The sequence below is a fragment of the Pongo abelii genome, chromosome 19, assembly GCF_028885655.2.
Source record: "Pongo abelii isolate AG06213 chromosome 19, NHGRI_mPonAbe1-v2.0_pri, whole genome shotgun sequence".
Taxonomy (NCBI): Eukaryota; Metazoa; Chordata; class Mammalia; order Primates; family Hominidae; genus Pongo; species Pongo abelii.
Genome location: NC_072004.2, coordinates 51,816,764 through 51,841,252, shown reverse-complemented (window position 1 = coordinate 51,841,252; position 24,489 = coordinate 51,816,764). Strand labels below are relative to the sequence as shown.

The window sequence follows — 24,489 nt, the reverse complement described above, 5'->3', positions numbered from 1 at the left end:
CTTTGGGAGGCTGAGGCAGGTGGATCACCTGAGGTCAGGAGTTCAAGACCAGTCTGAGCAACATGGCAAAACTCTGTTTCTACTAAAAAATACAAAAAATTAGCTGGGCGTGGTGGCACGCACCTGTAATCCCAGCTACTCGGGAGGCTGAGGCAGGAGGATCATTTGAACCCAGGAGGCGGAGGTTGCAGTGAGCCGAGATAACGCCATTGCACTCTAGTCTGGGTGACAGAGTGAGACTCCATCTCCCCCCCCTGCCCCCGTCCCCCTGCAAAAACAAAAACAAAAAAGCCCAAAAAACCCTGGGGTTGGTTTAGGACAGCTCTTCCTTTCTGTCTTTCACTCTACCCTACCCCCATCTCCCCAGCCAGGAAAACATTTTTTCCTCCAAGAAGCACGTGCCATTGCCAGAGCATCTTGGGAAGGCCAAGTTGAACACCATAGACAGTGATGTGGTCATTCTTAAGCATTCTCCCTGGTCATCTTCGTCCCAGAGACCATTGTCCTGCAGTGGGATGGCATGTTCACTCAGAGAGCACCATGCAATTTGTGATCCCTCAAATACGGGTCAAACTCTGCTACCCTATCTCCTTTCCCTGTCTCCCAGGACACATTTACTGAGTAGATTTTCATGCACCTGTGATGTAATACCCATGGGTTTTTTATTTTTTACCATCTAGTTCTACTTGATCTTAGAATTGGATGACTCTAGGGCTTCTTGTAGTGCCTACTCTGGGGCTGCTCCTTGCTGAGGTCCACTCTCTGCAGCCAGGGGGATGTTTTGTGCACCAGATGGTGTACCAGGATGTGGCAGTAGTTCCCTGTTCTGGCACTAGGGGAAGCCCATCTGGGCTTAGCCTTTCTGTAAGTAGCACTGAAACACCTTCTTAGGCAGATCCACACCCCCCCGCGTGTGTGGCAGACGCTGGCTGGTGGTGTGGAGCGCCGCGAGGCAGGTAATGAGAACACAGCCACGATGCAGTCACCGCAGAGAAGCAGTGTGTGGACTTGAGCTAGAAATCCGGACACCTTGCATCTTTTCCTTGTTTCACTTCTCAAGTTGAAATCTCTCACCCCTTCTGAACCGTGTATTTTCCAATCTGTCAAGGGGGTCGGGAGTGTTTGTCAGAGAAGCATCTATAGCATCTGTGCCCTCTACATGCCCTCTGGTGGAAGTTGTTTTCCTGAAACCTGGGACCAGCTTTGGCATTTTAAGCAGGTTTGTTGGCAAAGAGATGGACTGGCAGCAGCAGGGAGGGAGCAATGTGTCTGTCTCACTTGGATTCTGCCCCGAGGGCTCACAATCTGTTTTCCCTATAGCACCAAGTACCCTAGCACCACTCAGCAAATGTGAGTTAACAGAATCAGCCCGGCTTCCACAGGGAACCTGGGCTCCTTTGCCTCAGGAAGGCAAGTGCCTTCCCAGACAGCGTAATTTGGGAGGATGCATTGCTCTGCCACCCAGGCTGGAGTGCAATGGCGCGATCTCAGCTTGCTGCAGTCTCTGCCTCCCAGGTTCAAGCGATTCTCTTGGCTCAGCCTCCCTACTAGCTGGGATTATAGGCATGCGGCACTGCACCCGGCTAATTTTTGTATTTTTAGTAGAGTCGGGGTTTCACCTGAGACTGATTAGCATCTTCCAGATTTTCCACAATGAGGAGCGTCATCCCCAGCAGCTTGAAGGCCTAATTTTGTGTTTATTACCATAGTGACTGCTTTTTAAACCAGTAGGATTCTGCCAGGGAAGACTTGGAAGTGGCAGGAGACCCTGCTCTGCTGTAGGAAAGGATGTTCTCAGTTTCTGCCCTGTTCATATTTTACATCCAATGCGCACACACGCAGTTTCCTTATGTGACTGCGTCCTCGTTCCTCCTCATGCTGTGATTTCGCCTGTGGACTGCTCTGTGTACTCCCGTAGCATTAACCAGTCATGGGATGTGGGCTCCCAAAGCCGGGCCCAGCCTCAAGTGAGGAGGCAGCTCCCTTCAGAGAAGGGCAGTGTCCAGGAGGGACTTGTGGTCTGTTAGCACCAGCATGCCTGGTGCCTCAGTCTTGCAGAGGGAATGCAGACAGAGCCACAGCACTCACCTCTGCAGTGGGTCTCAGAGCATGCCCCCGACCCGCAGCCTCACCTCAGAAGGGCAGCTCTTCCAGCCCCACTCTAGAGGGACGGAATCAGAAGCTGGAGAAAGGTCCAGCAGTCTGTGCGCACAGCCCTCTGGGGGATTCTGAGGCATACTCAGGTTTGAGAGCCCCTGCATTATAATGATAGAAATAGTCGTAAATGGAGCCAGGCACAGTGGCTCACGCTTGTAATCCCAGCACCTTGGGAGGCCAAGGTGGGTGGATCACTTGAGGTCAGGAGTTTGAGACCAGCCTGGCCAACGTGGCAAAACCCCGTCTCTACTAAAAGTACAAAAAATAGCCGTGTGTGTGGTGTACGCCTGTAATCCCAGCTACTCAGGAGGCTGAGGCAGGAGAATCTCTTGAACCTGGGAGGTGGAGGTTGCAGTGAGCTGAGATTGCGCCACTGCAGTCCAGCCTGGGTGACAGAGCCAGACTCCATCTCAAAAAATATATATATATGTAATATACATATATATATAAATACATATTATATATGTATATATTATATATATTTATATAATATATAGTTATATATATTTATATATTTTTTATATAATATATACTTATATATTTATATATTATATATTTATATATTTTTTATATATTTGTATATTATATATTTGTATATTATATATTTATATATATTTATATATTATATATATTTATATATTATATATATTATATATTTATATATTATATATATTATATATTTATATATTATATATATTTATATATTATATATATTATATATTTATATATTTATATATTATATAATATGTTATATATTTATATATTATATATTTTTATATATTATATATAATATACATATTTATTTATATATTATATATTTATATGTTTTTATATATTATATATTTATATATTTATATATTTATATATCTATATATTATATATTTATATATTTTTATATATTATATTTACATATATTTATATATTTATATTTATATATATTTATAATCGTTTCTTTTTAAAAAACCATTTTAAAATGTTAAACATACGTGTCATAGGACCCAGCCCTTCACTCCTGGGTATTGAACTGAGAGAGGAAGGCATATGTACGCACAAAGACCTATACGTGGATGCTCATAGCAGCTGTACTCACAATAGCTTTAAACTAGAGACAACCCAGGTTCATCAATAGGTGAATGGATAAACAGATTGTGGTTATCTATACAGCAGAGTACTATCAGCAGTAAGAAGTGAACTGTTGCTAACCTAGCGTCATGGGTGAATGTCTAAGTTATGCTGAATGAAAGAAGCCAGACCAAAAAAAAAAACCCCATATGTATATACATATATGTATACTATATATATATTGTGTGTGTGTGTGTGTGTGTGTGTGTGTGTGTGTTTAGTTTTTGAGACGGAGTCTTGCTCTGTTGCCCAGGCTGGAGTGCAGTGGTGCAATTTTGGCTCCACTGCAACCTCCACCTCCTCCTGGGTTCTCGTGATTCTCCTGCCTCAGCCAGCCGAGTAGCTGGGATTACAGGTGTGTGCCAACATGCCCGGATAATTTTGGTATTTTTAGTAGAGACCTGGGTTTCTCCACATTGGCAAGGCTGGTCTCGAACTCCTGGCCTCAAGTGATCCACCCTCCTCGGCCTCCCAGAGTGTTGGGATTATAGGCGTGAGCCACCACACTTGGCCTATATATATTTATATGCTATAAATATATAAAAGTCCATTGATAGAAAAGTCTAGAGTGCAAACCATAGTGACAAGAAAGGTCAGTGATTGCTTGGGAATGGGGTAAAGCGCAAGAAAGGGTTGGATTATAAAAAAACATGAGGACATTTCGAGGGCGATGATGGATGTGTTTATTATTATGATGTCCTGGTGTCTCCATTGTGTACATATGTCAGAACTCATCAGGTTATGTACTTGATTAAGTTGTATAGCAGTTTATATGTCAAGTACACCTCAACAGAGCTGTAAAAAACACACGACAGGTCTGACAGTTACCTGGGAAAGGCACGGGAACAGGTGGTAGAAGAACACATTTTTTATGATGTTCATGGTACTTACATAGCATAAATGAATAAAATAGGGCCAACATGGAAAAGAAAACAAAATGCAGGAAAACGTCAAATTGCCATCCTGAACACCAGCACCGCCTGTAGTTAGCATTCCTGGCTGCAGCCACATCTGCAGTCCTGCTCCTCGTGAAGCCGTCCTCCCTGCCATGTCCCGGCCGCACCTGTCCTTAGCTTCCTGGTGCACACTGTCCTCCACCTTGTGTTCAGGCACGGGGCTGCTTGGCTCACCCTCGCTGCACCTGGCCTGTCCATCCTCTCACCGCGGTGCCACCCAGGCCTTCCCACTGCAGGGCTGGCTACCGGTGCATGAAGAGACTCGAGTCCGTGTTGTGTCCTCACAGCCCACCGAGCAGGCAGTAGTGCCGGACATTTCGTGGATAGGTTGTGGTCTCTGAGTCTCCTCTCAAGAGGAGGAGATTTGTCTGTATTATTGTCAAAACTCTATTTGTCACACCGTGGGTTATGTGTCAGTAACAAAAAGCTGAGACTTAGGCTGGTGTTTCTTACTGGTGCAGCCTTTAAATGCACACCTGCAAATGTTCAGCGCACCTTCCACTTCCTGGTTCTATTTCAGTCAAATCCGAGGTCGTAGTGAAAGTCCGTGAGGAATTCTTTGGAACTTCCTGATTGGCTGTGTCCTTGCCTCCTTGTCTTCCTGCAGATTTGATTTGTATCCACTGTCACCAGCATTGCTCACTTAGGACTTTCTGGATCCAGACCCAGGCAGCGCACACTGGACTCTTGAGGAAGTGAGTACCCCACCACTGCCTGCCTGTTGAACCCGCGGAGGCTCTTGTCTGACTGAAATCACTGCAGGCTTCCCGACGGTCCCCTGGGTGTGGGCAGACGCACTTGCCACTGGGCACAGGTGATAAAGCATTGTGATTTTTTTTTTTTGGTGAGAGGAACGGATGTATCTAAGATTTCAGGAAACTGAGAACTTCCTTTTTCTGCTCTTATTAAATGTCAATATATATGTAATATATATATCAATATATATATAAATGTATATATTGACATTTAATAGCAAACACTGGAATAATGAGAGGATAGCGACGTTCAGACGGTTAAAAGCCAGTGAGATTCATCGTGGAGCTCAGAATTAAGGTGAAGTTATTTAGCCACACCCAAGGTCAGGTCAGGTAAAATGCTCATTTAACTTACAGGAATGAACTTTGAAGACCATGGCCTTCAAATTGCCTGGGATTATTTCTATGGAAATGCCACTGTGTTCACATTGTCACAAAATGATAGGAAATAGTTTGTGTTTTTGTTTTTGTTTTTGTTTTGAGACAGAGTCTGTCACCCAGGCTGGAGTGTAGTGGCATGATCTCAGCTAGTTGCAACCTCCGCCTCCCAGGCTCAAGCGAGTCTCTTGCCTCAGCCTCCCGAGTAGCTGGGATTACAGGCGCTTGCCACCATGCCCAGCTAATTTTTGTATTTTTAGTAGAGACAGGGTTTCCCAATGTTGGCCAGGCTGGTTTTGAACTCCTGACCTCAGGTGATCCACCCGCCTCAGCCTCCCAAAGTACTGGGATTACAGGCATGAGCTACCTCACCTGCCCTTTTCTTTTTTTTGAGACTGGGTCTCCCTGTTGCCCAGGTTGCAGTGTGGTGGTGGCGCAACCACAGCTCACTGCAGCCTCGACCTCCTGGGCTCAAGTGATCTGCCCACCTCAGTCTCCTGAGTAGCTGGGACTACAGGCATGCACTACCACATCCAGCTAATTAAAAAAAAAAAAAAAAAAAAATTTTTTTTTTTTTTTTTTTTTTTGGTAGAGATGGGGTCTCACTGTGTTGCCCAGGCTGGTCTTCTGGTCTTGAACTCCCGGGCTTAAGCAATCCTCCCACCTCAGCCTCCCAAAGTGCTGGGATTACAGGTATGAGCCACCATGCCCAGCCACCACCCCCCCACCCCACTTTTTTTTTTTTGGACAATCATCAGAGAGCTGAATTTTACATTGATTTCACATGTTTGTGTCTTAGGTGACTTTTCCCAACTGTTAATTGATAGAAAATGATTTGTCTGTCTGTATACTTGAAAGATTGTACTGTATTATTAAAAAAAAAAAAACCCTCTAATCTTCCCATTTGACAAACGTGACAGAAGGCTGTGATGAATCAGTAGCATTTTAAGTACTGACACATACCTGTATTTTGCAGGAAGGAGACTGTAATTTTGGATTCCTTGGTGGAGGAAAATAAAACACTCTGGTCTTGCCCCCAACGATGCAAGTGTGACTGCTGGCGTCTTCATGAGCTCCAGAGGTCACAGCACGCTACCAAGGACTCTCATGGCCCCTCGGATGATTTCCGAGGGAGACATAGGAGGCATTGCTCAAATCACCTCCTCTCTATTCCTGGGCAGAGGCAGTGTGGCCTCCAATCGGCACCTCCTCCAGGCTCGTGGCATCACCTGCATTGTTAATGCTACCATTGAGATCCCTAATTTCAACTGGCCCCAATTTGAGTATGTTAAAGTGCCTCTGGCTGACATGCCGCACGCCCCCATTGGACTGTACTTTGACACCGTGGCTGACAAGATCCACAGTGTGAGCAGGAAGCACGGGGCCACCTTGGTGCACTGTGCTGCAGGGGTGAGCCGCTCAGCCACGCTGTGTATCGCATATCTGATGAAATTCCACAACGTGTGCCTGCTGGAGGCGTACAACTGGGTGAAAGCCCGGCGACCTGTCATCAGGCCCAACGTAGGCTTCTGGAGGCAACTGATAGACTACGAGCGCCAGCTCTTTGGGAAGTCCACAGTTAAAATGGTACAGACACCTTATGGCATAGTTCCCGACGTCTATGAGAAGGAGTCCCGACACCTGATGCCTTACTGGGGGATTTAGTGCCACCGAAGCCTGCGTCAGCAGCCCGAGCGGGGCCGGCATCTGCTGCCCGCCGTCTGCTCCCTCTCCACTCTCTTCTCAAATGGCTGACTTCTGGTTCTCCCTCAAGTGTTTTTTACACTGGGTGTTCAAATTTATTTTAAGAGATAGGGAGGGAGGGGACATAAAGGGAATGCACACATTGCTAGTCACATTTTTAAAATTAACATTTTGGAATAGTGTTTATGAAAATCTTTAGCTTTTAATCATTTTTACCAATTTGAACAGTTTAATAAACTGGTTCTGCTCTCTTCTGAATCTCATGCCTTTGGCACCTTGGTAGGTGCAGGAGGAGCTCAGTGCAAAAATCACTTTGGGGCCTCATTAACCCTTTAGAGACAAGCTTTGCCCCAGGCTGCTGACCAGACAGATGCTTAGGGAAGGTTGATACCAGCTTCAGTCTCTACTGGATTAGCCCTACTCTTTCCTTTCCCTCTATTATTTAGTGACTCTGTAAGTTAAAATAAATACACCCTTATTATTTAGCTGTTAAGTTAACTATAATGAAATCTGCTGCAAAAACTCTCTTGGAATCCATGTGCCCAGGATTATATTAGCATTATTTTTAATAAATCTATATGCTTAACATATTAGAATTTTTACTAATAATTTCGGGGTGTGTGTGTGTCGATGGAAAAAAGGTGCTCTCCAGTAACTGCTGAAATGTGGCTCCTGTGACAGTTGTGAACACGACTTAAAATACACATCCCAGCAGAGTCCTGTCGGCACGTCACATCCTGGTGGACGGGCAGACACACCGTCCCCAGTGCTGGGCCGGTGGGAGATGATAATAGTGCATGCTCTGATCAGGGGTGCTGGTTTTGGTTTCCTGTTGGTTAGTGGAGCGCCCTGAAGCAGCCTGTCCTCCATCAGAGAAACTGGTTTTCAATAAAAGATGCCTCTGCTTGACTATTACCACATACGAAAATGCCCTAAACCAAACCTCAGTATGAGCGATAAGCAAATAACAACAATGGCTGCCTTTGTTTAACTGACTTTGGGAATGTCACCAGTTCACTGCTCCTGATAAAATGGGCAGCACCGCTCATCAGATACATGGTAGAAGGTGAATGAGCTCGCCCCTGGGACACTCCTGGGCACTTTCCACGTGCCCCCAAGTAACCACTGTCCTAGGGTGTGCCTTTCTTCTGGATGGAGGGCATCCTGGGCATCTGCCCGTGTGATGGGAACCCGCTGCGGCACTGCTCTTTCTTTGGCTCCATTTGTCAGGGAGGTTGTAGCTTGCTCACCAGAGGACTAGTTTTCTAGATTTTTTGGGTCAGTTTTGGCAGGAAGCCATACATAGGCCAGTAGCTACATATTTAGACAAATGTCCTCCACATTTTACCTGGTTTGTGGCAATGGTTTTTTTCCATCTAAATTCTACCTTTTATTGCTTTATACCCGTGGCTGCCCACTGTTATAAACATGCATCATTATTCTCTAGAAAAATTAAAATGAAAAAAATTATTAATAGTTTCTATGGAAAATCAGAGGAACCAACAAATGCTGTAAGATCAAAAAAAAAAAAAAAAAAAAAAATCCAGGGAGGCTCTGGCTGCTTTAGTATGAGGCTCAGCTTTGAGTCTGGGAGTTTCTGAATAAGAGCCCCCAAATAACCATTGTCGTAGGGCAAGAAGACACCTGGTGACAGATGTTCTTGGTAATTAATGAAAATTACCTGTAGAACTCCTGGCAAGCAGCACTACGGGGCTGTAACTAAGAGTTCTTCGCACGTGGGAAGCTGAACACCTTTGTAATCTTAAGCGCATGGGTCCCTGTTCATCCTAGTGACTTGGATCTATGTGAAATCAACCCAACAAATACAAGACCAAGAAAAGGCTTAGTAGCCTGACATTCTTCTACACTTGTATTTTGGTTAGGGAAGTTTAACAAGGGGTGATTTCAGAAACCCTGAAAATATTTTAAAGGTAAAGCTTTATAATGTCTAAACATATCAATTAGAGCAGTTGTTTTTATTAAAATACAAACAAGGGAGAAACCATACCATCTTCTAAAATACAGGTGCGAATTCCACATCACACAGAAGACCGCATTTCGCTAAGGACCACAGCATTCACTGGTTAATAAAGCCGCAGCTACAAAGTAATGAGATGTCCCACATGAATACTTTTTTAACCACTTATATTCACATCAACATACAAATAATGGAATTAATTAAGTAAAAACTTCATTATAATGCTATTTTGTTAGAAAAGTATTTGTAAAGTGGCATTTTTCCCCCAAGAGCTGTTTCACTTAAGCTTTATTTCCTCGGCCTGGCAAGGGGCGGGCTTTTCAGTATTGTTATTTGGTACACACTTAACTGAAGAAATAAGTAAGTAACTTAAACATAAAAAACATAGTCGACACACATCTTGCCCTGCATTCTGACATTTGCTGGAATGGTCTACAGCAGGCTACAATGCTCCCTTCTGAATGGCAAATGTCTGCAAATGTCAAAGTTTATTAACTGTTCACAAAGGCAGGCATTTGACCTCCAAGGCGTTAAAGGGATTTTTTTTTTTTTTTTTTCGAGACAGAGTTTCGCTCTTGGTTCCTAGGCCGGTGCTATCTCGGCTCACCGCAACCTCCGCCTCCCTGGTTCAAGCGATTCTCCTGCCTCAGCCTCCCGAGTAGCTGGGATTACAGGCACCCGCCACCACGCCCAGCTAATTTTTGTATTTTTAGTAGAGACAGGGTCTCACCATGTTGGCCAGGCTGGTCTTGAACTCCTGACCTTGGGTGATCCACCCGCCTCGGCCTCCCAAAGTGCTGGGGATTACAGGTGTGAGCCACCACGCCCAGCTAAAGGGAATTTTTGTAGTGGTTCCCAGTACAGGGCCAGCATTTCCTATTTCTGTAACATACAGCCCTATAATCTTTGCAAAGCTGAAGTACACTTTAAATAGGCAAACAGAAGACACCTTTAAACAAATAAGACCCCCCCAAAACCCTTCAAATACGTATATGTACACAAAATATTCAAATAATTAAAAATTCACAACCCCTATGGAATGCTAACTAGTAGCCACAGGAAAAATAAAGCATGGAAAATATCCTCATATATCCAGTACTTCTATCTCAAGCATGTCCAGACAAAAATTAAATTACACCCTAAGCCATAAAAATTTTACAGGCAAAACATCCCACCAAAAAAAGAAAAGTGCTTATTAATGGCCATTCAAGCAGTGGGGTGAAGCGGGCTGACACAATGCACAGTATGGAAATAAGTAACCTTGGCTACGGTTTCCAAGGACACGGGGCTCCTGGCTGACAAGAAGAGCTGACGTGAAGCTGAACGCAGCGTTGAGCCATTTTAATAAATGTTTATAAAGAAAAGCCGCACAACCGTGTCCCACACTCCTTGGATCCCTATTGGTGGCATCTAATTAAATATTTCAAGTATTCAAGAGATATGAAAGGTAGTGAATACTTTTCATAGCAAAGGCTTTTTTTCTGTTGACATCTGCTGAATTTTCCTGTGGCACCTCCCAAGGAGTGACTAAGCCTACCGTCCTTGGTAAGGAAAATGGGGATTATACTAAGGAATTTTATCCAAGGCATTCTGGAATTTCTCAGGAATAGAAACCAGCCCAGCTACCAAGTGAGCTTTTTAAAATGTTGATACTGGGCCACTGTGACATGACAGGCGTCTATACAGCATTTCAAAAAAATGTTTCAGCAATACAAATTCAAACTGGGAAACTTTTTATTATTATTTTTTAAGAGACAGTGTCTCACTCTGTCATCACCTAGGCTGTCACTGCAGCCTCAAACTCCTGGACTCATGCGATCCTCCCACCTCAGCTTACCTAGTAGCTGGGACCACAAATGTCCACAGATGCACTCCACCACGCCCGGCTAATTATTTTTTGTATAATTAGCTGGGGTCTTACCATCATGCCCAGGGCTGGTCTCTAACTCCTGGGAAACATTCTTATTGCAAAGGTAGATTCTGCTGTCATGGTTCTGGTATGAAATTTAGGCCAGGCGCAGTGGCTCGCACCTGTAATCCCGGTACTTTGGGAGGCTGAGGCGGGCAGATCGCCTGAGGTCCGGAGTTCGAGCCTGGCCGACATGGAGAAACCTTGCCTCTACTAAAAATACAAAATTAGCTGGGCGTGGTGGTGCACACCTGTAATCCCAGCTACTCACAAGGCTGAGGCAGGAGAATCGCTTCAACCCGGGAGGCGGAGGTTGCACTGAGCTGAGATTGTGCCATTGCACTCAAGCCTGGGCAACAAGAGTGAAACTCCATCAAAAAAAAAAAAAGAATGTTTAAGGCCAATTAGCAGCCTGCTTCACTCCAGCTCCACGTGGAAGTGGTGCTGTCCAGGATGGAGGCGCCGAGGCCTCAGGAAAAGCCTGCCAAAAGCTGTCCCACCTGTGTTGTTAGAAACACCCCACTAGCCTTGTGGTGGGCAAAAGCTCCAAAGGTGCCCATTCAGAGTGAGCTGCCTCAGTCAGGAATGGCCAGAGACGGTATCATTGGGAGTGAGTGAGAAAAGCCTTTCTCTCCTCGGTGCCTCTCTGTGCATTCGGGCACGCAGAAGGTCAAGCAGAAGCCTCAGCAACAGCTGTTTAATGAAAATGTTCCACACTTTCTTGGAGAACACGGAAAAGCTGTAAGATGGAGCAAGATAGAATTTGTCCTGAGAGGGGAAAATAAATTATGTAAAAGCAGCAATTATATAGACAAGACCAACTTTTTCAGTTTAAAAATAAAAGTCTAGGTCAGAGGGCCTAAACCACACAAAGTAAAGCACACGAGATTGAAAAATCTCTTCATAAAGTGCATAATCAACAATTCAGAGAGACGTGTGCCCTAGATTGGTAGTTCTTCCCAGGAATAACACAGCTCTTAGCCACTTGGGTTTTTTTCCCCTAATTTTATGCATTCAGATTAAATGGCAAAGACAATTCCCTGCTCCAGGAAGCACGAGGCTTTTCCATCTAAAATTCAGTACTGTTTCTGGACAATTTTCTTCTACTTCTTCTAAGTCATGTATCTATCCCGTAAATACACATCTTGATACTTTACACTAGGCCGAGAGCTCCACATTTTCACCCTGAATTAATTTTCAGGTTTTTCTCACAGATACTGCAAAGTCAGGCCATGTTGGTCCCTATGCAGTCATCTTTGGAAATTTGGAGAGAGGCCACTGCAAAGAGATTTCATTCCACTGCCTTTCCAAATCTTGTCTGAGAAAACTCCATGGTCACAGTCTTTGCATGCGGCAAAACAGGTTTGCAGTGAAGGCTCCTGGGGGAAAGGATATTATCCTAATACACAGGATTTGGGCTGTCAAAATGAGCATTCTTCACGACTGCAGAGTGCCCAGGCATGTTTTGGGAAAAAGTCTTGAGAGCTGACAGAAGTGAAGGAAAGGAGTACAGAACTGGTTCAGTTGTGACAACCAAGTGGGTAAAATCTGCCCTCACCCGCCTGCTACTGTCCAGGGGAGACGGGCAGAATCTTCTCCATAAAAAGCAGAACATCAGTTTAATCACAATTTCCTCTTTTTATTCATTTCAGACATTAACAAACTAAATGCAGATAAATGCATTCTACTTCAAAGGACAGTAAGTGTCCTAGATAAAAACAAGCACTGGCTCCAAGCAGTCGCCCATTCTAGTCCCGCAACGGTAATCTATTTTTCTTCAAATGTCAGTTCTTCACAGTTTCAATACTGCAGCAGCAAGTTCTTCCTTAGATCAAGAAAGCTGTGGTCCGTATTTTAGAAAATCTTAAGTAGAGATAAGTGAGCAAGCTTCTGGTGCCACGTGCAGTTTGGGTGGGACAATTTTACCTGAAGTCCTGCAGACTGGCCGTGGGGATGACGGGGGCCTCGCCCCTTGCGGTATTCTTCATATCGATTCAGGGAAGCGAACTGTGCAGTGCTCGCATTCTATTTATTGGTCCCTGTCACCCCGTGGGGTGTCACAGAAAAAAAAAAAAGTCAATGCTTCACAGAAGAGTTGTTCAGAGCAGGTCAGGCAGGACGAGGCCAGGAGGCTTTGGTTCGACACAGTTGATCCAGAAGTTGGCACAACTGGCGTGATATTGGTGCCCTCCATAGGCCAGCTTGAAACTGTCTGTTTCTGAGTTGAATGCCTGCCAGAAATAAACAGAGATGTGGGACAAGTCAGGCTTTTTCTGCATCTCAGAGCTTTTCAGCAACCAACGTGTACATCTCTCCAGGTCACAGAGGCTGAGGCCAAAATGGCACACACACAAAAGCTGAGCGGATAGCTACAGGAATTCAAGAGAGGTTTTTTACTGCTAATTAAAGGTATAAAATTGTTACCACTAAACCTAGTTTCAGCAAAAGGTGGCCAAATCTTCCAAGGAAAAGGCAGACAGGTTATGGGGCGGAGGGGGGAATCATGATAAGGGGAACTGAAGTAGCCAAGGGCTGTGGATAGCTTTCATCCCTCACTGTGCTGAAGGAAGCCCTCCTCCTAAGGCCAGCATCTGACTACAGCACGCAATCCTTTACACTCTGGTAGCTGACCACAAGCCTATCATGACAAAAAATTACAAAGGAGTTAGAGAAGGAGAGAGTTAGAAAACGAGACAGTTAGAGAACGACAAATAACAACTCTTAGGGTCTAATGGCATTGACCCTAGTGCCACTGAATTGACCCTAATGCCTAATGAGTCTACATTATCAAAAAGTCCAAACAGGTATAGAGTTAAAAAAAAAATGCCTCAAAATGAATGGGCATTAAACACATAAGAATTATTTCCAGGCAAATAGGCTTATCAGTAAGCTACAGTCAGCCATGGAAAAGTAGAGTCCAAACCTCAACCACTTCCTGGGGTTAGTTTGCTAATATGCACTGCAAATAAACAAAACTCTAAAACCCAATTTGCTGTTTGTCTGTTAAAATGGCTACATGGCTACATCCTGAAGCTCTTTGATCTCCATCTGTGTGTCACTACAACTTCCAGGCTTCCAGAAGTTGCTCATTCTGTCACCCCATTCATCACAGAGAAAAATAACTGCAACACCAGAAGCCAATTATGTGAAATAAGCATGCAAATAAGACAGAAGTGGACCCACACAGACACATTAGGAGACTCCATCAAACATTATGGGAACAAAACTGACTCAGTGAAGGATTCATGATTGGAACAGTTCAGGATGGCAACGGATGGAATCATCCAATTTGCCCTCCACACTCAAAATTAAAATGGAGATGCTAAGATAAGGTGTAACTGGTTCATACTTTTTTAGGATGTTCTTCTGCAGGCTTCTCTTCTTTCTGAAATAACGTTGAAACCATAGGTCAACAACATTCCCAGAGCAGGGCCTCTTGCCTCCAAACACATCCTTACAGGTTCACCCTTTTCTCCTCACCTCCCCACTGTGCACAGGGTGCTGCAGGCATGAGAGCCGCGTCCATTCCCTCCACAGCTCCCCCGCCGCCCTCTCGAGGGAATGTGTCTGCTCCTACCATCAGCTTTTAGGACTTGACAAAACCCCCACCCCTGGTCACAAACTTTGCAGTAAAGTGGGCCAGATGAGGTTGTCCAGAGTCACGTTAGGGAATCCCTTTGCCGTCTACAAGGAGGCTGCGTGACTTACCCGGCTCCTCGAGTCCACATTCAAGAGGCACACTCCACAGGCAAGTTCCTGAGCATTTTTAATCCCAGGCCGTAGCATACAGGAGGAAAAATCCAGCGAGTTTTCATCTGGCTGTGAGGATGACAAGACAAATGGGTAAGAAGTCCAGCAAGTCCACACGCTGTTCGCTTCACTCCCTCATCACTCACCCTCAGTAGGACTAGCGGCAAGTACTCTAACACCACCACTACAAGAATTTAACTTCCCACATATCCACTGGGAACCCACCATGGTTCCGGGTGCTAGGAAGGCCGGCACCAGGACAACACGCCCTCTGTCCTCTGAGAACTCAGTCTCGGGTGGGCGCCAGGGGAGCCAGTGCAGTGCCATGAGTCCTGGGTGTGCTTACTTGGGGGAAGTCCTGAGTGCCAGGGCATAAGGAAGCAGCACTTAGCCCAACCCCAGGATGATGGGGCCTGAAGCCAGAGACTGCTTCCTAGAACTTTTTCTTTCTCTTTTTTTTTTTTTGAGACAGAGTCTCACTCTGTCGCCCAGGCTGGAGTGCAATGGTGTGATCTCGGCTCACAGCAACCTCCGCCTCCTGGGTTCAAGCGATTCTCCTGCCTCAGCCTTCTGAGTAGCTGGGATTACAGGCGCGCCACCACGCCCGGTTAATTTTGTATTTTTAGTAGAGACAGGGCTTCACCATGTTGGTCAGGCTGGTCTTGAACTCCTGATTTCAGGTGATCCACCCGCCTCAGCCTCCCAAAGTGGTGGGATTACAGGCATAAGCCACCGTGCCTGGCCTGCTTCCTAGAACTTAGAATCACCTTGGCTGAGTGTAGATGGGAGCTGCTAGGTGAAGGGGACAGGGTTGGGTGAGGTAGGGGAGGGAAAGATATTCTATGCAGAACAAGCAGCACAGGCAAAGGCCTCTGAGCTAAAGATGGGGTATGGGAAGGAATCTAGAGGGTGGGGGCAGAGCCCAGGAAAAGAGGAGATGAAGCCGCAGCATGAGGACTTCAAGGAAGATAAGGAGCATCCTGGAAGCCACTAAGGGTTCCAACTGGATCACGACAGGCCCAGGTTCGTATTATTGACAGATCCCTCTCGCTACAGTATAGGCAATGAATTGGGGGTGGCAATCCTCAGAGCGTAGGCCTCAGCCAGAAGTCTGTTGTAGCAGTCCTGGAGACAGATACCGATGGTCAGAATGAAGGCAGCAGCGGTGGGGAATGGAGAGAAATGGGCACGTGAAAGAGATGCCGAGGCAGGAGAATGAGTAGGCCTGGGTGACCTGCTGGATGGGAGAGGTTGGGGGACCCGGGCAGCTGAGAGGATTCACCATAAGAAGACATGTGAGAGAAGGACCAGGTTTGAGGATGGAAGCTGAGGAGAAGAGTTCAGTTTGGTCCAAAAGGAGCTGGAGCTGCCTGTGGGACAGCGAAGGCCACATGCTATATAAGCAGGCGGTTGGATACACATACAGGCCTACTGCTTGTGGAGAGATCTGAAAGTCACCAGCTAAAGACCATAAATAGAACAACAGCTAATATGCCCTTACTTTGCCAAGCACTATACTAAGCTCTTTACATGCATTATCTAATTCACTCCACACACACACACACAAACACACACACACACACACACACACACACACACAATGGTTAAAAGGGTAGGTCGCAATCTTGGAAAGCTGTCCAGTCACTTTGTTGCTCAGACTGGAGTACAGTGGCGTGATCACAGCTCACCGCAGCCTTGACTTCTTGGGCTCAAGAGATCCTCCCACCTCAGCCTCTCAAATAGCTGGAGCCGCATGTGCGTGCCACCATGCCCAGCTAATTTTTTGATTTTTTGTAAAGATGATTATCTCCCTATGTTGCCCAGGCTGATCCTGAACTCCTGGGCTCAAGTGATCCTCCCAAAGTGGTGGATTTACAGGCATGAGCCACTGTGCCCGGCCCCACAGCACACTTTTATTTATTTATTTTGAGACAGGGTCTCACTCTGTTGCCCAGGCTGGAGTGTGGTGGTGTCATCTTGGCTCACTGCAGCCTCCACCTCCTGGGCTCAAGCAATCCTCCCGCCTCAGCCTCCTGAGTAGCTGGGACTACAGGTGTGCATCACCATGCCCAGCTAACACATTTTTTTTTTTTTTTTTTTTTTTTTGAGATGGAGTCTTGCTCTGTAGCCCAGGCTGGAGTGCAGTGGCGCAATCTCGGCTCACAGCAACTTCCACCTCCTGGGTTCAAGAGATTCTTCTGCCTCAGCCTCCCAAGTAGCTGGGACTATAGGCGTGCACCACCACACCTGGCTAATTTTTGTATTTTTAGTAGAGATGCGGTTTCACCATATTAGCCAGGCTGGTCTTGAACTCCTGACCTCGTGATCTGTCCACCTTGGCCTCCCAAAGTGCTGGGATTACAGGTGTGAGCCACTGTGCCTGGCCACACACTTTTAAGTTTAATCTGCACTAATAACATTTTCTCCATCACTTTTTAGCACTGAGGAAATCCCTCAGGCCTGACCAAACAGGGACAGTTGGTTGCCCTGTGATAGACATAAATAACCCTGAAAGCTAGACAATAGTAAAATTTAAGAACTAGAACGTTTTAAGTATTTATTACCACTATTTTTAATATAATATATTCAACTGCAAGTTTATATCATTTGTGTTTGTTTTGTCTTGCTTTTGAGATAGTCTCACTCTGTCACCCAGGGTGGAGTGCAGGGGTGTGCGTGATCATGGCTCACTGCAGCCTCAAACTCTTGGGATCAAGCAATCCTTTTGCCTCAGCCTCCTGAGTAGCTGGGACTACAGGTGTGTGCCACTACACCTGGCTACTTTTCATTTTTAGTAGAGATGAGGTCTCGCTATGTTGCCCAGGCTGGTCTAGAACTTCTGGCCTCAAGCGATCCTCCCACCTCAGCCTCCCAAAGTGTTGGGATTAGAGGCATGAGCCACTGCACCCAGTCTTCATTTAATTTTTAGTAATAACCATGTTTAACAACTGGCTTATAAAATTCCTGAACATTTAACGATCAACTCTTGCAAGCCAGTAAGAACTGGATCTAACACACTAGTGTGACAGAATGGAATCTCAGGTGGGAACCTAGAAGTTGAGGAGTTCCTCTCAGAGGGCTTATCCTCACTCTAAAGCGGGAGGTGAGATCATCAGCTGTGTCTGAAATAGCAGTAGCCTTGCAAGCTCCAAGCAGCAAACTCTGGTGGTGTGATTATCTCCACCAGCACACAGTGGGCCAAGGTCAGGGAGAAGGTGGATGGCTGCACTGATTCCAGTTGGGTTCGGTCTAATGAGGATGACTGAAGGGAGTGAGGAGGGATGCCCCATGCACCGTGGAGAGTAAGGAGGTGAGAAAAGAAGTGAAGACAGAAGAGAGCTGATAGGAACACAGTAAAAGAGACAACATCCTGTCTTGAAAACCAAAAACAAGAGCAGTGCCAGTGAAGAGTGAGACAACGGGAGGGTTGCCAATCTGGACTCAGGAAGTTCGATGTCGGGGTTCGAGATTGCACAGGCGCTGCACAGTGTTTGCTAACACAGCCCATCGTGGTGATGCCAGTGGGTGGCTGAAGTGCAGGGGAAGCGAGGGCTCTGCGGTCCAGGCAGTCAAGCATCTGGGAGCCTGGCATGGCAGTTGGTTTGTCTTCATGGATACTGAGGTGACCCAGGATGATGGCAAATTCCTGCCAAATTAACAGCTACATTTCCCATAGTTTTTCCAGTCTGAACCACTGAGGAGTTTCCACGTCGTTTTTGAGCAACAAAGCAAAATTATATGATCCGTATTTTTCCTCGCCAGAAAAAAAAAAAGATTTCTCCTTATAAAAATGTGTAGATTATGTATGATGTTCCCTGTTCCTTTCTGATTTGAAATAATAAACCATGAACTAGCTCCGCAAACCTTTCTTAAACACATTTGAGCTAGATCCACTGAGATCACAGCAGGGGAAGGAAGAACACACGGTTTTCAAAGAAGAAAAGGTGAGGTGTGTGTTTCAACTGTGTACAAAAGGACTCTGGTGTAGGTGATCAAAGTAAACTTCCATGGCCTCAGCCAAGTCATAGGATATTTTTTCTTTTCTCTCTTTTCTTTTGTAGTGCAACCGTGGTCACTCTGGTGAAATGTAGAAGAGGCTGGCGCTAACACTTGTTTGTTCTGCAGTCAGTCATCTGTCAAATGGTAACTATTTCACTTGCCCTAAACCGCTCTCCCATCTCTATGTATCTCAGATGGACATAAAACATGCTCTGGAAGTGAAAAAATAGTCCATATGATTATCACAATTATTCACTTTGACCAACTCTTAGCAAGCTTTTAAAAGAGGCTAAAACATAGTATCACCTCTGTAATCTACATTATAGATAGTCATCATGTTACTGAATCAGGGCTATTTGAGAAATAATTAGAATCTGGGAGAACTCTGAATCCTGAAATCAAGCAAATTAATAGAAGCCCCTTAATATCTGTTTACCAAAGGCATAAGGAAAGCAAATGAAAAGATCATACTGTAATCGCCAATGAAAACCATAAGGCTCTGCATAAATGACCCTGTGATCAAATTACACTTTCAGCTGACAAAATTAACCTTCTTAAGTACACATGTATAAACAGGGTGTTTATTGTAGTGTAATAGTAACAGTTTGGCACCAATCGTATAAGGTAACAGTTTGGCTGTCATCATATAAGAAGGTATGCCCTCTACAAGTCACCTTAAATGGATCATCTCCTTATTTGGCAAGTATTTCATGCATTTAGTAAAGATTTTAAAAAATATATACATATTATATATGGCCTACTGACACTGATAAGTCCCAGTGTCAGACTGAGATATATAATCCTGAATCTTTAGCCTACAATAAACTGCTACAATGGTGTCCAGGAAGATCCTTATTAAGGAAGAAGACTTTGGTAGTAATTAGTGTTCTTCATCAATAATCTTTCTCCTTTTTATGGAATGGTAGGAGGGGCCTTCCCTGCCCCTTTTTCAACCAGGCATTGGCCTGTAACTTCCCATAGTCAATAACTAAGCGAAAGTCACATGTAGGCCGGGTGCATGGTGGCTCACACCTGTAACTCCAGCACTTTGGGAGGCCGAGGTAGGTGGATCACCTGAGGTCAGGAGTTCAAGACCAGCCTGGCCAACACGGCAAAGCCCTGTCTCTACTAAAAATACAAAAAAATGCCAGGAGTGGTGGCTCGCACCTGTAATCTCAGCACTTTGGGAGGCCAAGGCGGGGGGGTGGGGGGGATAACGAGGTCAGGCCTTGGAGACCAGCCTGGCCAACATGGTGAAACCCCGTCTCTACTAAAAATACAAAAATTAGCCAGGTGTGGTGGCGCTTGCCTGTAATCCCAGCTATTCAGGAGGCTGAGGCAGGAGAACTGCTTGAACCCGGGAGGTGGAGGTTGCAGTGAGCCGAGATTGCATCACTGCACTCCAGCCTGGGCGACAGAGCGAGACTCTGTCTCAAAAACAAAACAAAACAATTAGCCGGGCGTGGTGGCGGGCGCCTGTAATCCCAGCTATTTGGGAGGCTGAGGCAGAAGAATAGCTTGAACCCAAGAGGTGGAGGCTGCAGTGAGCTGAGATTGCACCACTGCACTCCAGCCTGGGCGACAGAGGACGATGCCATCTCAAAAAAAAAAAAAAAAAAAAAAAGAGTGTCACCTCTGGGAGGAAGCCTTTAAGACCAATGTGCTATTTCTCATGTTTCCTTGACACTCCCATGGTGACCAGCTATGTTCCACATGGTGGAGGCTCTGTCAACCTGGGTCACTGGGTAAGGACATGGCACAGAGCCCCCCACCAACTTGAGATGGACATATAGCCTGAGCAAGAAATAAAGCTTTGCTTTTGCTAAGATGGAAGAAGCTATTTGTTACTGAAGCATAACCTAGTCTAATTTGACTGATACAAAGGATGATCTAGACACAGGTTCCATAGGCAATTATAAAGTTTTGGTATTTGCTTGGTTACAATGTCTTGTATAATCTTTCCTATTGCTGCTTAACAAAGCACAAACTTAATGGCTTAAAACAACATAAATGTATCCTCTTACAGTTGTGGATTTCAGAAGTCTAAAATGGGTGAGCAGGACTGCATTCCTTCTGGGAGTTCTAGGGGAAAATCTGTTTCCTTGCCTTTTCTAGCTTCTAGGGACGGCCTCTGCATTCCCTGGCTTGTGGTCCCATCTTCAAAGCCAGCAGGTAGCATCTGCCACTCTCTTCTTCTCTCTGCTTCTGTTGTCACATCACTTTTTCTCACTCTTCCCCTCCTACCTTCCCTAGGATCCATGTGATGACATTGGGGTCACCTGGATAATCCAGGATACCTTCCCCAAAGAAAGACCTTTAACTTAATCCCATTTGCAAAGGTAACATATTGACAAGTTCCTGGGACATGGGTAGCTTTGAGGGGGCCATCATTCTGTCTACCACAGCTGCCTTCTGTCAACTGAGGACAGCCATGCAGAGACATAGTGAAGATCCTGTCTCTAAAACATTGTGCAGACTGGCAGGACGACAAAAATGCTATCATCATTGAAAATAAACTGTTCTCCTGATATGTCACAGCAATAGGAAATAAGGACTCTGAAATTCACTGGTCAATTTCACATTGAAAGGAAGTAATAAAGAATTCATATTTCACTGAGGTGAATAGTGGAATCAGAGAGCCTGTGTGATTGCCAATGGACTAAAATTCAGGCGAATAACAACCTTTTCTCTTCTCTTAAATTTTATATGGCAAAAATCGATTAATTTTCCAGGACAGAATTCTCTGTTTGTTCCAAACCTACTGAACTTCAACCCACTTCACAAGATAAAACCTTAGATGACAAGTCACTTAGGGAGCCAACCTCAGAGTGCATCACATCTCACTAAACCAGGTGACTTTTACCTCTTGAGAAAGAAGCAGGTCTTCAGTCTGTGCCCGGAGGAGACATGCGCTTCTACCACAAGAGGGAGTCTTAGTCCACGGATAAAGAGTATTAAAGAGAAAGAGAGCATAAAGCTTTGCCAGTACAGTCAGCCCTCGGTATCCATGGGTTCCACATCTGTGGGTTCAACCAACCTCAGATCAAAAATATTCGGAGGAAAAAATAGAAAAAAACAAAAATGATACAAATAAAAAAATCCAATACAGTATAACTATTTACACAGCATTTACACTGTATTAGGTATTATAAGTAATCTGGAGATTCTTTAAAATACACAGGAAGATGTGCATAGGTTATATGCAAATCCTATGCCATTTCTTATCAGGAACTTGAATGTCTGCAGATTTTTATATCCAGAAATTGGGGATGTCCTGGAACCAATTCCCCTCCATGGATAGGGGAATGACTGTGTCATTTCCAGCTTAAATAAACATCAAGGAGCCACAATTTGGAGTTGAAGACTGTGTACCCTGCCTTCCTCAGCCCAAGCATGACTACTGTGATCCTGCACTACATTCTGTGGCTTTCACTGGAGAAAGCGATGCAGCTGTCTTCCGACAGGAACAGCCTCACAGGGTCTTCATGGGAAGAAATAAGTCATTTTCAGTAACTTAAAAGCTGGAAGTAACACAGAGTAGGAAGAAGAATGGATTCTGAAATGATACAGATTCAAATCACAGACTTGTCAGTTTCAGTCAAGTTTCATCTCAAAGCCCTAATGTCTTTACCTGTAAAAGTGATCATTATACTTCTAGAATATAATCTAGCTTCTAGAGACGGCCTCTGCACTTCTTGGCTTGTAGTCCTATCTTCAAAGCCAGCAGGTAGCATCTGCCACTTTCTTCTTCTCTCTGCTTCTGTTGTCACATCACTTTCTCCCACTCTTCCCCTCCTACCTTCCCCTTATAAGGACTCATCATGTGACGACATGGGGTTACCAGGATTAAATTAGAATGAATGTAAAGCATATAGCACAAGGACTGGCAGGCCCTAGGTGCAACATATTAATAAATGGTAACCAGTAGTAGTAGTAGTAATAATAGTAATAGTAATAGTAGTAGTATGGAATCAAAGGGCCTCACTGTGGCAATATAGTTCATTTAGGAAGTCATTTACCTGAAATGAAGCAATAGTGTTAAGCATTAAAAGCTTCCCATAAAACCTCAATCATCCCTCTTTCTAATAATGATTTCTCCGCTTTGAGCGTCTAATCCAGAGTCCTGGGAGTTTGTATAGTTTTGTTACAAATGATTTGAACTACACAGACGTTGGTTTATGTCATTTACATTTATGCAGCTATTCTTATCAGTTCTGCTAGAGTAAAGGCTTCTTCATGACAAGTAACACCTTACACTATTTCTGTGGAATGTGTGCTATTCCTCATGCAGTGGGCAACTCAAGTTTCACAGACAGAGGACACATCTAGCAGTTATCAAGGGTACAATGATATGGTATAATCTGGGCAAAGAATGATTGTTGTTCTGTCACGGCTAACCTAGCGAAAAAAGCAATTATAACGGAAAGCACATGGGTAATTAGAGAAATGAATACTCTGGTGTTCAGGTTCAATTTACAATACATTCCTGTGTTGTCAAGTTGGAAGATTAATTCATCTCTATACCCTTACCTGGTGTCTTAAAAAACAAAAGTTAGGTAAAAACCACTCTTTAGCATCTAGACACTGATGCTAGAAAAGGATGCTTAGAATGGGAGTCAGGGAAGGGCATAAATGCCCAGCCCTTTTCTCCATTTACCTCACATTTGTTTACACTAAAGGAGTAAGAGCCACCATATGTGAACAGGGCAACGCTCCAGGTTAGATGGGCCCCAAACCCAATAGGCTTTCTTCAAAATAACAAAATCAAATTCCAAGGTCTCTTTAAAAAGGTCTGGACAAAACTAATCCGTGGTATAAAAAAAAAATCACACCAGGGATTATATCTGAGTAAGGTGATGATTAGGAAGGTGCATAAGAAAACTTCTGGAATGATGGAGTAGTCTATATCTTGATAGAGGCATGGGTTATATGAGGGTATGGATTTTTCAAAACTCATTGAGTGGTACAACCAAGATTTTTGCATCTTATTGTATATATATATATATATTTTATCAAAAGAAAAAGAAAAGGTGTGGAGGGGTGTTCAGAGTCTAGAAGGTGCAGCTGTAGCAAGCTTGTAGCCACAGGAGCTTGGGAAAAGGTACAAAAATGAAACTGGCTTGCACTTCACCTGGTGAGAGGAGCTACCTCAAGAAGTAAACGCACAGCAGCAACCTAGGAATCTCCCCACTTATCCTTTCCCCCAAATTCACAAGCTTGGCAAGTACGCCTGGTGTCTGTGATACCTTTTCTTCTAAGAGCTCATGGTAAGGAGAGAGATGCTTTGTAATCACAGTTATCTTTTCCCAGCAGCACTAGGAGAGAAGAGATGGGTGGCTGATTTGGGGGATGTATAGAAATCTAGTTTTCAAGTGTTAACTGCAATAAGAACTGATTGCCACCCAAACAAAGAACCTTAAAATCCAAATGTAAAGAAGGAGGCTTTTAAGTTACTCTACAGTCCTGGTATATATATATATATATATACAAGGGCAATGTGCAGAAAAGAACTCGACTGTTTATAACAAGTTGCTGCCAGAAAAGACTCCTGGTGTTTGAACTCATTAACCTTGATACTAAAATCAACCCACTCCCCCTGAGAAAAACTTTAGTACTTCTCTGGTTTTACCCACCCAACCTGTCCATCTCAAGGAGGCCACAAAGAATAGAGGTTGAGAAAGTTGACTTCTGACTTTCAGAATAAACCCAGGCCTCACCAGTATCTCTGTGCTTCAGTTTCTTCATCTGTAAAAGGGGAGAATAAAAGTAGCTACTCCTATG

At 44.6% G+C, this 24,489-nt stretch overlaps 2 protein-coding genes across 37 annotated transcripts in view; one reads left to right on the top strand and one right to left on the bottom strand.

Annotated features, from left to right (window-relative positions):
- The window catches only part of DUSP14 (dual specificity phosphatase 14), a 35,200-nt gene extending 27,538 nt beyond the window's left edge, over positions 1-7,662 (top strand). For 4 of the 10 annotated variants that reach the window (XM_063718695.1, XM_063718697.1, XM_024235618.3 and 1 more), the window contains exons 2-3: positions 4,843-5,049; positions 6,345-7,662. In XM_063718695.1, coding sequence (XP_063574765.1) covers positions 6,437-7,033 — 597 coding nt within the window. In that variant the 5' untranslated portion in view covers positions 4,843-5,049; positions 6,345-6,436 and the 3' untranslated portion in view covers positions 7,034-7,662. Of the gene's footprint in view, positions 1-4,842; positions 5,050-5,960; positions 6,062-6,344 lie in introns of all 10 variants that reach the window. The other 6 variants (XM_063718699.1, XM_063718696.1, XM_063718700.1 and 3 more) reach the window with 2 other exon arrangements.
- Positions 7,663-9,029: 1,367 nt separating this feature from the next.
- The window catches only part of SYNRG (synergin gamma), a 93,135-nt gene continuing 77,675 nt past the window's right edge, over positions 9,030-24,489 (bottom strand). For 13 of the 27 annotated variants that reach the window (XM_024235040.3, XM_024235043.3, XM_024235044.3 and 10 more), the window contains 3 exons: positions 14,668-14,778; positions 14,309-14,344; positions 9,030-13,190 (listed from right to left, as the gene is read on the bottom strand). In XM_024235040.3, coding sequence (XP_024090808.3) covers positions 13,059-13,190; positions 14,309-14,344; positions 14,668-14,778 — 279 coding nt within the window. In that variant the 3' untranslated portion in view covers positions 9,030-13,058. Of the gene's footprint in view, positions 13,191-14,308; positions 14,345-14,667; positions 14,779-15,123; positions 18,921-24,489 lie in introns of those variants that run through there. The other 14 variants (XM_063718680.1, XM_024235042.3, XM_024235046.3 and 11 more) reach the window with 2 other exon arrangements.